Consider the following 14,997-nt stretch of genomic DNA (forward strand, 5'->3'; position numbering starts at 1 on the left):
CCTGCATGAATCCTGATGCTTCCCCGGTCGTAATTCACACGCTAGAAAAAACACATAAAAATGAGCCTGTCTGATGCAGTAAAGTGATCTACACTCAGTGCAAACAAACTTCTGTGCAGCCCTGTGATAAAATCATTCTCCGTGCTCGAGGTTTATTTGCTTCAGCAGCGGCTTCTCTTGAATGGGCCCCATCAGTTACTGCGCCTCACTACGCTGGAGTGGTTTGCATGAGTGGACCAAGTGGAGAGTGCTACCCAGCTACTCTGCTGTGTCAGGGTGCTGCATCAGTCACTGGACCAGGGAGGAGAGGGAGGAGGAAGCCTTATATCACCCACGCTGAACACGTCCTTCCTGTTTCAGATGGGACGCGCTCCTCATCCCTTTTAATCAAGTCGATCTTTACTCCCGACTTCCCCTGTCGTTTGTCATGGAGTCGGAGGTGTGGAACACGTGTTGGTATTCAGGTCTGGCGCCCGCGCGAGAGGAAAGATGGCGACCTCAAGGCTCAGCAACCACAACTTCATTAATGCTGCGGAAAAACCTCCCCTCATTCGATCATTTAATTATTCATTGGTAGAGCTCTGAGCCCCTCATAATAACATTTTTACTACCTCCCTAACTCAAGCCCGGGCACAGCTCTGTTTGATTTGTCTTGTCTTCGCCCGGGGGCTCGGTTTTTTTGAGTATGCAATTATTCGGGGACATGGGTACAGGAAGTGTGCCTGCAAAGATCAGCATGTTCAGCAGTTCTCCCCTCTGTGTGAGAGGATCGCCGGCCGTTTGCAGAACAGGAACCGACGGAGAACCGCAGGGTCCGCAACAAGTCACTACACCGCGCAGTAAAGCATGCTCCGTGAAACAAATCAGTCACGGGCCTATAAGTCTCCTTTTATTACCGGGCTAATAAGATACATCTGTTTCTGGTCGTCGAAACCAAGATACAGTAGCGTGTTAATCTAACGTAGCTTAACCCGCTGCTGACTCTATCCCCCAGGTGGAGGCTGCGCCGACTCGGAGGAGCGCCTGATGAACTGGCTTCTGGGAAAGGATCGGTACAACAAGCTGATCCGGCCGGCCATCAACAGAACGGAGCGCGTCACCGTCAAACTGCAGGTGTCGCTGGCCCAGCTCATCAGCGTGGTAAGACCACGGCCACGCCCGGTGACGGAAGAGAGAGGGAGAGAGATAGAGAGAAAGAGAGAGCTCAGAGAAACCGGTGAACGTAGTAAATCACCCTCCGTGTGTATTTTCTACTGAGTGGTCGAAGGCCGGGAATCCCGGGATGGGGAGGTGGGTAGGTACAGTAAGATGTGTCCGGCTGTGCTTCCTGTGTCGGCCTGTCTCCGTCACGTCCAGATTGAAACATCAGCACATTTCATTAAAAGGAGCCGTAAAGCTGCCGCTTGGCATTGAGGGCACTGGAGTTTGTCCTTTGATTTACAGGCTCTCCCCTCCATGCTGCAGGGAAAACCAGCAGGGCTCTCTCTCACTCATACACACACACACGCACACACACACACATGTACACACACATACACATTTTTTATAGGCTTGTATTGTCCTTCTCCGCTATAGTAATTGAAGCTTTGTTATTGCGTTGCTTGAGCTGTTTGTCATGATAGTGTAATTATGCTGTCAACGATGAAGGTGTAACAAAGGGGGTAGTGTGTGCGTCTGTGTGTAATGTAATGAGTGTGTGTGTGTGTGTCTGTGTATAATGTAATGAGTGTGTGTGTGTGTGTCTGTGTGTAATGATGTGTGCCTGTGTGCCCTGTGGAGGTTTGCCTAGTTTCCATTCTGTCTCCTTGTTGCTGGACACAAGTTTACTTTTCTGTAAATGTTCAGTGACTTTATCAAAAGGTCCGACACTGAGACGGCAAACGTGTCCGAGGGGATTGGGTCATTTATCTTAACGCCGGGGCAGTAAAATAGGTTTCTCTTTCGGGGCGAAAAACCCATTTTACACTTCCCACTCCCAATGAAGAATGGTGGTCGTGATTTTGTGTTTTCCCCATGCCGTACGTGTTCTCCTGTGTTTCTGTTACACATGACTCAGCTAGTAATGTGCTTGTGGTCTTTCAAAGTCTGACTGCTTCCATCCCCAGAATGAGAGAGAGCAGATTATGACCACCAACGTCTGGCTCACACAGGTAAGTGTGAAGATCATGATTAATCAACTCCGTTCATCACCACTTAGGGAAGTCGCCTCATCCTTCTCCATCTCCACTGTCCTTCTCCCTGAACTTTAGTTAAAGCGTAACCATACCTCTCCCTCAATCAAATGCAGAATCTGGAACTCTAATAATAAAAGACCGTTCTCTTTTGGAATGATAATTGAGTTTGTAATTGGGAATGATGTGGTGCTGATGGAGTCGGAGAGAGAGACCCAGGCAGGAGGTGACAGTCTGAACTCTGTCTCTTCAGCACTGGGTGGACTACAGACTGTCATGGGATCCCTCTAAATATGATGGCATTGACAAGCTGCGTATCCCCTCCAGACACATCTGGCTTCCTGATATAGTGCTGTACAACAAGTAAGCATCGCCTTGCCGGATACAATACTTTGTTTTTCTAATAATAATACGTTTTTCTTTGTAAAAAAGAAAAACGAGAAAAAAAAGTGTCATGCTCATGTAATTTAAAGAACATCCACTTTCTCAAAGCGTGTGTGATTGCAAAGTGCCAAAGCAAGATGTTGACTTCTCTTACTCCTCCACAGTGCTGACGGTACCTATGAGGTGACAGTGTTCACCAACGCTATCGTCCAGTTCAACGGCAGCATCTTCTGGCTCCCGCCGGCCATCTATAAGAGTGCGTGTAAGATCGAGGTCAAGCACTTCCCGTTCGACCAGCAGAACTGCACCCTCAAGTTCCGCTCCTGGACATACGACCACACGGAGATCGACCTGGTCCTGAAGTCTGAGGTGGCCAGCATGGACGACTTCACTCCCAGCGGAGAGTGGGACATCCTGGCCTTGCCGGGCAGACGGACAGTCAACCCCCTGGACCCCACCTACGTGGACCTCACCTACGACTTCATCATCAGGAGGAAACCCTTATTCTACACCATCAACCTCATCATCCCCTGTGTGCTCATCACCTCCCTGGCCATCCTGGTGTTCTACCTGCCCTCGGACTGCGGGGAGAAGATGACCCTGTGTATCTCCGTCCTCCTGGCGCTCACCGTCTTCCTGCTCCTGATCTCCAAGATCGTCCCCCCCACCTCGCTGGACGTGCCCCTAATAGGCAAGTACCTGATGTTCACCATGGTGCTGGTGACCTTCTCCATCATCACCAGCGTGTGCGTGCTCAACGTGCACCACCGCTCCCCCAGCACCCACACCATGCCCGTCTGGGTCAAGCTGGTCTTCCTGGTCAAGCTGCCGGCGTTGCTCTTCATGAGGCGTCCTCAGAATAACTCCGCCCGCCAGAAGCTGCGCCAGCAGAGGCAGCTGCGCGCGCGGAGGTCCCTACTGGGGCTTGACTACCCTGCCCCGTGTAAGACGGCCACGCCCTTCTCGTCCGTCCACCTCAGCTCCGCCTACTCCTCGCCGGGGCACTTTTACAACAAGAACGCCGGGCTGCCGGGGCTCAGCCACGCCTCCAGGAAGGGGGACGTCCGCCCCACGGAGTACCTCCCCAACGGCGTCCCCTCCGGCCAAGACCTCCGCCAGAGGGGCGGAGACTGGACGGCGGACGTGCAGGAGGCTGTGGACGGGGTCCGCTTCGTGGCCGACCACATGATGGGGGACGACGACGACCAGAGTGTAAGTAGGCCGCAGCCGTGCGAAGGCAAGGGCAACAAACTTACGTTCTGTTAGTCACCTCTGGTCCCGAGAGGCCACACTGTAGTTGAGGCGTGTTAGCGTTGGCTGGAACAACATCCCACCCACGCACGATCCCCGTAGGAACAGAAAAAAACAATACTGTACCTACCTGTAGAACTTAGCCCCCCTGTAACCCCCTGGACCCCACCTACGTGGACCTCACCTACGACTTCATCATCAAGATGAAACCCTTATTCTACACCATTAACCTCATCATCCCCTGTGTGCTCAAAAAAACAATACTATACCTACTGGTAGAACTTAGCTGTGGGCCAGAAATGTAAGCTAGGACTCTTGGTAATCCTTTGTTTTCTTAGATAAATCAAAATAACAGGAAGTTGACCAGGCTTGAGGTATGGCCACCTTCAGAAACTGCCGAGGATAGCAGAGGATAGGGGTGAACGGGTCAATAGCTGTAACAATGTACAACTCAGCAATTATGGAGACTGCTCCTACAGTATGTTGGTTTAAACCGTACTTCAAAGTTATAACTGAACTTTGTTTTTCATGCTCAGTCCGAACCTTCCGAAGTCCAAAGTCATTTAGTAACCGTCACACCTCCATAACACTGTCCCAAAGTTAACTGACTCTCTCTCTACCCCCTCTCTCTCTCTGTCTACCCTCTCTCTCTTTGTTTCTCTCTCTCTCTCTCTCTCTCTCGCTCTTGCTCCCCCCCCCTCTCTCTCTCTCTCTGTCTACCCTCTCTCTCTTTGTTTCTCTCTCTCTCTCTCTCTCTCTCTCTCTCTCTCTCTCGCTCTTGCTCCCCCCCCCTCTCTCTCTCTCTCTGTGTACCCAGGTTATAGAGGACTGGAAGTATGTGGCCATGGTGGTGGATCGTATGTTCCTGTGGATTTTCGTGATTGTGTGTGTGGTGGGAACCCTGGGCCTCTTCCTCCAGCCTCTCTTTCAGCCCCACATCGTCCCCATCCAGCACCCCATCTCAGAGACCCCACGCATCTGAGACCAGCCGGCCACGGGGACGACCAGAGCCACGAGGCCTACAGCAATACAGCCCACACCAGTCATACTATTTAGAATGCAATGACATTCTTGTGTACCTATACCATTACATACAGTATCTACTATGAAAAGTTGTATTTTGTCTATGAACTGGTAAAGTTGAGCTGATGAAACGGACTATGTCTATTTTGAAATAGACTGATGCAGACGAGGCTCACGTTGAACTGGTGGATCAATGAACCAAGAATTGCAGAGATACATGTGGGACATTATCTGTGTTGATGATTTTTATCCTTGCTGTATCAACAAGTTGTGTCATGGTAAAGCGTCATTAAAGAATGTACAAAAAAGGTTTGCCATCAGTCCTTGTCCTTAGAGAGTTTGACTCAAAGCATTGACATCCAATACAATTTAAAGTGGTGGGGGATGTTTGCCAAAACCTATTAATTAATCTATTTTCAGAGAGATAGGAGAGAGAGAGAAAATTGCTTAGCAAGTGTAATACACTCTTTGAAAATGTATTAATCTGAATATGAGATCACATGAATGAGGTGAAATTTTGGCACTGGTAAATGGTCAGGTGATATGTGAGTTTATGTTGATACCAGAGATATTGTATGTTGATGCAATAAACAATTCCAGTTAAATGAGGGAGGGTATCTTCTGCACACCATGCAAGTGGTTACATAGAGCGCCATCTACTGGCCACATTGTATATGTCCATCCAGAGGACTTCCATTGACATTTTTAGACTGTCTAGCTCTTACAAGTACGCACATACACAAACACACACACAAACACACACACACTGGCCCATTACTGCTCAATACAGACTGCTGAGTTGGCTCGTTAGAGATTCTGCAGACGGTGGTGGTTCTTTAGTGAGGACTTGATTTAAATCAAGAACTACCAAGATCAGCTTTGCAGATCAGTGTTGCAGTGCCAATACCAGTTTTTTTTTCTTGTCGGCTTACTGCTTATTGCTCCTACTTACTGCTTCCCTATATGGCTCTTTATTCCGCTGCTTTTTTACAAGGGGATAACAATTTATATCGTGCTCCATCCAAAAACAGTTGCCACTAAGAACAAGAGGACACGTTGAGTAATCAGCATTCTCAAACTGTCACGAGTGAGTTACTCTTTAGGCTAATTGAAACAATGCATTAGGACAATGTATTAGAGTGCTCCTGTCAGCTAAGTACCAATCTCTCCTCTGATGAACTAGGCAGAGTTGTTTGTCTGAGGTTTTCTGTCACATCACTTTCTAATTAAACGTGCCGAGCATATCTCTGTTCCGGAGTCATTTGAGTCCTCCTCCCACGCATTATCACTGTGTCGACTATTTGAAATATCCAGTCTACCATAGGGCGTTAATGGAAACATAATCTGACTTATGACAAAGTTTGATACATTGTTCCTTTTGAGGGCAAACCCAATGCAGTGGGTAAAAAAATGACTTGAGTGTAAATGCCTGAAGAATGGCCTCCCGGCTGTGTTCAAGTGTTAAGGTGTAAACACCCTTCAGTGTTCCTATCATGTTACTGTTATTTTAATAACATGCCTCTGCATAGCCTGAATTATCATTCAACTATAGAACTAGAGAGATAGGCTATGCTCTGCACGTCAGCATGAGACTACAGCAGTGAAGAGCCACCGTAGCGGTTGCCTGACGAGTTTGGCTCTAGAGAGCAGAGGTGGAGGGTCGCTGTCCGTGGTGCTGATTGTTCTGCATAGCATGTAGGTAGCTCAGCTTGAAATACTCCGCCCGTTTGGTTGCGTTTACAAGTAGGCCAATCAACTCTTGTTGAGAGGCAATTTGCACTGTTTAGATCCAATTTAGTTAACCATTGATTTATAAAAACGATTTAGTCTACATGTTGTGAACAGTTGGCTAGATGGAGAAGCCGTTTAACCCATAACCTCATCCTACTGTAACAGTAAACAACGATCGGTTATTGATTAGAGGTTGATAAACTGCATGTATATGGACCAGAAATCAAAGCAGTGGTATTTGTTGTTAAAATATCCCAAACAATACCCGACTAATAAAACGTTTTTATGGCGAGGTGACTCCAGTTCCTGAATTTACCAGTGGGGGGTTAGCCTGCTCCCATTGATTGACTCCCCTCGTCCTGTTCCTCACCCCGTGTGCATGTGCTACCCGGCATCTAGAGCACCGTGCGCTCTGACCGTCCTACTTTCTCTCTCCTATTCAGATTCAGTCTCCCCTTCATCGCCTTTTACCTACCTGAAGAACCCAGGATTAATTTCGGATTTAACCCACCATGAACGATCACTTTCTCCTCATTGTCCCCACCTGTTCCCTCTTTCTTTTCCTCCTGTCGGGTAAGTAGCCTAGACTACAGTTCTCCGTGAGGTATTATGTGTGCTCTACTTGTTGCATTAATGTGAATCTATTAAATTCAAGTAGGCTAGGCTAAGTGCAAAAAAAAAAAATAGTAGGTTATGTTTATTTACTTGAATGCATAAAAGCCCAGAATAACTGCTTACAATCTAAGATGTTTGTATTCATTTTTGGACAGTATAAGTGTAAGGAAGTAATTTGGAAATAGCGTTATCCATCTTGTGTGTTCATGTGTTTTACTGAAATTCATCAGAAGTGTTGTTTTGCCCATGTAGCTTATTTGTTGACGGCCAGATCATGCGTTTAGGGCGGTTATAAACGATGTAGCACTATGAATAGGCTACGTGATGTTTGTTAATCTCAGGGTTTTTGAAGGCATTAGATTTTCCATTTACATCTCTAACTCAAATGCCTATAGGTGCTGGCACAATTACTTTGCTGTTCGTGAAATCTGACCTTAAAGAACATAATTAAATTGCTGTTGGGACACATGATAGCAAAAATAAATCTATTTCGGAAACGAATAGCCTAACGGTAGAAGTACTAATTACAATGTGTGACCAATAAATCGAAAAACATGGAACAGCACATTGGAGTCATACAGGAACTGTGCACTGGCCACAGACAACCTCAAGTTCAAAATAATTTGAATTTGTTTTATTCAGAAATTATATACTGATAGATTTATGGGTTAGACTATTGATCTACCTACGGGGAAATTTGGTACTGAATTGAAACAGAAACATATATACATAAACCACATACCATAACCACATATATAGCCTATATAAACCATCACTCAACACAAAATTGCTACTTCTGACCTGTCTCTAACCCTGTTGTCTGTAACTCAGGCGGAACCTGTTCTGAGGCAGAACACAGGCTGTTCTCCGGGATCTTCTCCAGCTACAACCAATACATACGGCCGGTGGAGAACGTGACCGACCCGGTCGTTGTACAGTTTGAGGTGTCCATGTCTCAGCTGGTCAAAGTGGTGAGTGTGTGTGTGTGTGTGTGTGTGTGTGAGTTAAATGTCAATATCCTGCGGGACTCTTGCTCCTCTGCGGAACCACGGTCTGTGTGTCCTACATCATGACAGCGCAGGATATCAGAAAGCGCGGTGAGAGGCAAGGTCCTGACAGGATGAAACAAATCATCCCATAAATAACGCATCGGGAGCGGAGCCGCGGGGCATTCCCTTAAATGGCCATGCATTGATTCATGGTGAGGAAAGAGCACATGGAGAATGTCTGGATGTGGATGCTATAGGGGGCGGTCCCAATGCCTGATCACTGATGAGACACCCAAGAGATGCGAGAGCCTGCAAGTGCTGTGCTGTACCCCTGAGGTGCTCCCGACAAGAGTTTGTGTGCTTCAAGGCAGCAATCGGCCCTATCAGCTGCTTATCGGCTGAATCCCAGACCCAGTGGAGAGCCTGTCACAAAGAAAGGCTGTGTGGGTGTCTGACAGGCCAAGAGAAGATGGGTTCCTCACTCTTCCGCTGCTCCCTGCTGACAGTCGCCATCCCTCAGTCACTGCCCCCTCAAATGAGCGCTGCTGGTTTGAACGCGTTTTGTCTGTGTGAAGATTAGACAAGGTCTGCTTGCCTCAGACCTCCCCAGAGTGGAGGGCTTTAATTAAACAAAGAAGCTTGCTTTTAGGGAGGATGAGGAGTGCATCATTTAATAAATGAACATAGTGGCTTAGCCTATACCTAAATTTTATAGCTGGCCCAAGCAAGATCTTAAAGGGGTACTGTGCTATCCTATTTGTGGTTTGTCTACCATGAACCTGAAACACAGAGACCATTAATTCACTGATTGTTTCAGTATTGAGCTAGCTGCAGTTTTAATGCAGGCTCTCACTGGGCTACAGTGGAAGTCAATGGGGCATATGTTAATGCATTGGAAAAAACATGTTAAATGTGCTCTTCCAAGACGGGAAGCACTGGGTACAATCCAGTCTCAGTATGCTCTACTGTGAAATGTATCACAATCCAAATATTTTTATGTGTTTGGCATGACTTGGACATAGTGCTCCGTGGGAGCAGCAAAAACAAGGCGACTCTGGGAAAGCCCCTCCATTCGGACATGGGTGCCGGATTTCCTCTCCCGGTTTGTGACAATATACGGGTCGTCTTCCGGTCCACCTGGCAGATGGACAGGCGGTCCAGGCATCAAGGGAGGGACACCTTTGGACGGCCCAGGGAAGCTAGCTATAGCCTACCCAAAACCTCGGAGTCGATTCAGTCCCGTTACGGGTGTGGGAGTACACTGCCATTGGTTTCATTCAATGTGTTTCCGTGTCTCATACATAGCCTATCCTCCTCCTGCTGACTCGCGACCGTTTTCAGCTAAATTAAAGGATTCAGTGTAGTTTTATACTACATGAAACGATTCAGTGTAGTTTTATACTAAATGAAGTCTACTATATACTACATTTATACAAAATGAAGTTATACTCGTGAAGTCGTGATTTATGAGATACGGCTCGCAGTTTTAACTGGAACGCCCCCCACGACTTGTTTTCACCACTCGTGAACGCGTACCACTCGACCCTATACCCCCGGTTTGCTCTGGAAGTCATGAACAAGATGGCAGCTCCCTGTGTAACCAAGTGAAAAAAGTTTTATTAGCATTTGTCTTATTTGTGTCCCATTCAATTAGTCGTACACACAATATTCCCCAACTGTTATCTGAGGACATGTTCGCTACCTCTTTTGTATGCGCAAAATACCACGTAGTGTTTATTATCTACTGGTTTGACAAACAAAGCTACAGTAGCTAATGTCCATCTTTGTTCCAAGGTGTGGTGTCTACTGTAACATGGTTACCTCGTGGGTGACGTAGTCCTCCATCTCTCACACCTCAACACTTCCCAGCCAAATGGAATGCACCCTACATGAAAGGAAAGGATTCGGTGAAGTATGGCACTGTAACGTCTGATCATTGTGTTACGTCAGATATACATCTGTTCTGTTGGGAGTGCATTATTCAAAGTGCAATCTCAGCCAGTGAATGAGGAACGTCAGAGTACCCAAAGGCTTTGCAGAGCTGCGTGCGTTAAGCCATTCAGAGAGGCTCTGTCATGCCAAATAGTGTCCGGGCCAAAACGTGTCTGGGCGATGTAATGAATGGTGATGTCATCAGAATGGCATTGCTATGCCAACGCCAGCATTGCTGCCATCCCTTGATCTAGTCTCTTCCACCAGAAAAATATCTCAGCTGAGGAGTAATGTTTCTTTAAAGTCAGCTGATCTAGCAGGCCAGGGCTTCCTGTGATGGATGACTGTTATTTCTTCCCCATGAGTCACAGTCAAACCTTCTCCTCTAGTGGGATTCTTCAGCCTCTACCGGCAAACAAGATTTACTCCCTTTATGAAAAGGCTATGCCTACCTTACTTATTTATATTCCTCTTCCATGTACTGTACCATAGTTTCAAAACCAACCTGGAAGGCAACACAAGTGCCTTGTCAGCGACTACAGTTAAATGTACTCTTCACTTATAGGAGAACTGTAGTCAAAGTGGCCTATCCCTCAAAATCAATCTCATTTATAATGAATAATCTGCAAACTCACTCATCAAATCCACACCCATTTGTGTGCATGCATTACATTCATATTTTTCAAGCTTGTAGAATCTTACATCCACAGGGGTAAGGAAAGATGGGCCCTAATATTGAATTTTCAATCTCACGTAATCAGGGGTGTAGTGGTAAATACAGGTGGGTAAAGTCTGCTTTGTTACCCTCATTGATTAATACAGTTGATTAGAAAATACAGTAGGTGAGTCAACTTTCAGCCTCATTTTAAAGAGGTGAGTAAACGGAGTCTACTTGGGTTTACCCTCCACTACACCCCTGCATGTAATCACAAGGTTGAAAACTAATATTGCTTTCTTAAAATCACTAAGACAAACCATCCAAAATACATTCACCAATAAATGTTCATAATAAGTAAGTAAGTAGGTAAGTAAGTAAGTAGGTAGGTAAATGTTATTTATATAGCACCTTTCACAGATCAAAAGTCACAAACTGCTTCACAAAATCATCAATCATAATACAAGAGCAATGACAAGGAGGGCATTCAAAACAAAAAGCAAAGCACATAAAGAAACAATCCGCAACAATTCAGTGGGACAATGAGCTCATTTCAAGCATCGGTAGCCCACCTTCTGGGAGTGGCTGTGGGTGACGGCCCCCTGGCTCGCCTGGAGAGACGGGCAGACGTGGCTGTCCCCGGCCGGGTCCAGTCCACCACGGGCCCCAGCAGAACCACCTGTCCTGGCTGTCAGCAGCCTGGTCTGGGCCTGCAAAAACACCCGGAACGCTCTGCTGGGAGTCCCCGGGCCGCATCCATGGGTAACGCTACGCACTGGGTCATGAGATTAGTTCACTCATGGTCCAAGTAAACAAGTAAATCTGTGTGCCGTCTCCTCCCCCCAGCCCTGGAACGCGTGGAGAAAGTGGCCCGTCTGTCGGCCTGTCCGTCATGTGCGCTGCGCCTCTAAGCTGAAGGCCCCAGGTGTTCCTCTCACCTCTGGGAAGGTCATGGGCAGGACACAGAAAAGCAGGCCTCTCTTCACGCTAACAAACCCGGATGGAAAATGATGGCTCTCGACAGCGTGGCCCCGTTTTCGCTCTGAAAACAGTCGTACGCCCCGGCGATCGATTTGTCACTGCATCGTCTGTCTGTTTGAGGACGTATTCCTCTCTGTTTTCAGGATGAAGTCAACCAGATCATGGAGACAAACCTGTGGCTAAGACATGTAAGTTCCCTCTCCATCCATCTCCTATTGTCTGTGTATATGTACAGGTTCCGTGGACAAGGTCACCTTGTCATACATGATTCTCATTGCCTAGACTGATACCTTATTCATCAGGAAAAGCTTTTAAAAGCATCCTGGAGCAGCCCCCGTCCATCCCAAAGTGGACGTTTAAACCAGGCAGTGCTGTGACTCAGGGAAGATCTCCATTTTATGCTGAGGTCATCATTTCTACCAAACTGCTTATAAGCGCTCACAATATGGAAGATATAGATTTTCTCTACCGCGACTGTTTCTTTCCAATCTAAGATGACCTCAGCCGGGTCTAGAACGATCTACAGATGGGTTGTTGGACGGATTAGTCGCTTTTATCACATGGGTGATCCCACATGGTACAAAAAGCAAAAGTGGACTCGCACACAGAAACAAATAAAGACTGAAAGTCTTGTTAGAAAGTGAGATCAATTAAACTGGGATCAACAACAAAAAGATGTAAACGTTTCAGTCCGTTTCAGGTCAGGGACCTTCGTCAGTGCAAAGTGAGAGGTTTTGGTGTCATTGTCCATATTTACTCTGGTTTCTCCACATCAAGGTAGAAAGCTTGATTGGGCACACCTGGAGCCTTTCACACAGGGCAGGAAATCACTTAGGAGTACCTGCAATCATTGTATACACACAAAACTCAAAAACATTACTATACACATATAGCACAATAATGAATTCCTAATAATTAATCACAGATTACAATATAGATGTGTGTCTGAAAGGGAAACTGAGCTTAAAGCGGTTGTGTGAGAGAGGGGAGGGTTAACTCTTTAGTGGGAAGTAGATCTTGAAGGAAAGGATTAGGATGCTGGTTGGCTGTCTATCCTCTGTCTGTTCCTCCCTTCCTTATGAGTCATTCAACCCCATGTCATTATGTAAGACGACACACACAGAGGTCAACGTTGTAAATGACCGATATCGGAAGTAATTGAGTGTATCTCCTTAGATTTGGAATGACTACAAACTGAGGTGGGATCCCAAAAACTTTGGAGGAGTAGAGTTCATTCGAGTGCCCTCCAACAGGATATGGAAGCCAGATATCGTCCTGTACAACAAGTGAGTTGAACAAGAGATGATAGCGTTGTCTAGACAACTATATTGATCTATTCAATTATTATAATAATGCGGACACTGAGTACAGAGAGCTCTGGGCCATTAATAAATGACAGAGCAGATGATACGAACCACAACATGACATATTCCTTATGCACAGTAAAGACTAATTTATACTTCATGAAACGTCTCATGGCTCATGGCTCTTGGTTGCCATGGAATGGAATGCCTGGGCATTGTCTTTAGCTTCCATTCCATGGCAACCAAGAGCCATGAGACATGAGCCATGAGACGTTTCATGAAGTATAAATTAGGCTTAAGACATACACAAATACATTATTTATGTCCACATATCGTTTATGTCCTCATAATGACTCATTCAAACTTCTATCCATTCTCATTCTCTCTCTCTCTCTCACAGTGCAGTAGGAGATTTCCAGGTGGACGACAAGACCAAGGCCCTGCTTCGCTACAATGGCGACGTGACCTGGATCCCTCCAGCCATCTTCAAGAGCTCTTGCAAGATTGACGTCACCTACTTCCCCTTCGACTACCAGAACTGCACCATGAAGTTTGGCTCCTGGACCTACGACAAGGCCAAGATAGACCTGGTCCTGATCGGCTCCACCATCAACCTCAGGGACTTCTGGGAGAGCGGCGAGTGGGTGATCATCGACGCTCCGGGCTACAAGCACGACATCAAGTACAACTGCTGCGAGGAGATCTACACCGACATCACCTACTCCCTCTACATCCGGCGCCTTCCGCTCTTCTACACTATCAACATGATCATCCCCTGTCTGCTCATCTCCTTCCTCACCGTGCTGGTCTTCTACCTGCCGTCCGACTGCGGCGAGAAGGTCACGCTCTGCATCTCTGTGCTCCTCTCGCTCACCGTCTTCCTGCTGGTCATCACCGAGACCATCCCGTCCACCTCGCTGGTCATCCCGCTCATCGGGGAGTACCTGCTCTTCACCATGATCTTCGTCACCCTCTCCATCGTCATCACCGTCTTCGTGCTCAACGTGCACTACCGCACGCCGCAGACGCACACCATGCCGGGCTGGGTGCGCAGCGTCTTTCTGGGGCTGCTGCCCAGGGTGATGTTCATGACCAGGCCGGAGAGGGACCCCGAGACGCCGGCGGAGACTGGGCAGCCACCGCTGCCTCCCAGGCCCTGCTCCGTCCACACCCTGCAGCTGCAGCAGCGGCAGCACAAGCCCCAGGACCTGGCCTCCATGGTGTCCAGCCTGGCCCAGCGCCGTCTCTTCCTCAACACGGAGCTCGCCAACCTCAACAACCTCAGCGCGGACGTCGCCGCCGCCGCCAAGGCCCCGGGCTTCCTGTGCCGCGAGGGCCGCTGCAACTGCTGCTGGCGCCAGAGGACGGGCAAGCTCCCCGCCGACGTCGGGGGAGGGAACGGAGGCGTGGCGGGCAGCGTGGGGGCCCTCAGCGGGGGGGCGGGGTCCGCCGGGCCGGGAGGAGGGGGCGGGAGCCCCTGCTCCAGCTCCGAGTCTCTGGACGGCGGAGTCGTGTCCCTGCCCCCCCTTTCCCCAGAGATCCAGGAGGCCATCGAGAGCGTGAAGTACATAGCGGAGAACATGAAGCTACAGAACGAAGCCAAGGAGGTGCGTGGCTGAGGGGAAATTGTTACATCCAAGTAATTGTTAAAAGTTACATCCAAGTAATTGTTAAAAGTTACATCCAAGTAATTGTTAAAAGTTACATCCAAGTAATTGTTAAAAGTTACATCCAAGTAATTGTTAAAAGTTACATACAGCCAAATAATGAAATGAGTGAAGGTCAGATTCAGACAAAGTGTCATATCAGTGAGACTGTATTTTCTCTTCCAGGTCCAGGATGACTGGAAGTACGTTGCCATGGTCATTGATAGGATCTTCCTGTGGGTTTTTGTCCTGGTGTGCATCCTGGGAACAGCTGGCCTCTTCCTCCAGCCCCTCCTATTGTTTGAGGACATGTGA

At 47.6% G+C, this 14,997-nt stretch overlaps 2 protein-coding genes across 2 annotated transcripts; both read left to right on the plus strand.

The window, feature by feature from the left end:
• Positions 1 to 999: 999 nt before the first annotated feature.
• Positions 1,000 to 4,788, plus strand: chrnb4 (cholinergic receptor, nicotinic, beta 4 (neuronal); the record flags this gene model as incomplete). The annotated part of the gene is made up of 5 exons (XM_084437151.1): positions 1,000 to 1,140; positions 2,106 to 2,150; positions 2,425 to 2,534; positions 2,720 to 3,767; positions 4,624 to 4,788. The coding sequence occupies exons 1-5, from the start codon at positions 1,027 to 1,029 to the stop codon at positions 4,786 to 4,788; spliced, it is 1,482 nt and encodes a 493-aa protein (XP_084293277.1). The 5' UTR covers positions 1,000 to 1,026.
• Positions 4,789 to 7,072: 2,284 nt separating this feature from the next.
• chrna3 (cholinergic receptor, nicotinic, alpha 3) lies at positions 7,073 to 14,997 on the plus strand (the record flags this gene model as incomplete). The annotated part of the gene is made up of 6 exons (XM_084437478.1): positions 7,073 to 7,133; positions 8,007 to 8,146; positions 11,876 to 11,920; positions 12,909 to 13,018; positions 13,437 to 14,643; positions 14,869 to 14,997. The coding sequence occupies 6 exons, from the start codon at positions 7,073 to 7,075 to the stop codon at positions 14,995 to 14,997; spliced, it is 1,692 nt and encodes a 563-aa protein (XP_084293604.1).

The sequence above is a fragment of the Borostomias antarcticus genome (genome assembly GCF_949987555.1).
Source record: "Borostomias antarcticus genome assembly, chromosome: 4".
In the NCBI taxonomy this organism is placed as follows: domain Eukaryota; kingdom Metazoa; phylum Chordata; class Actinopteri; order Stomiiformes; family Stomiidae; genus Borostomias; species Borostomias antarcticus.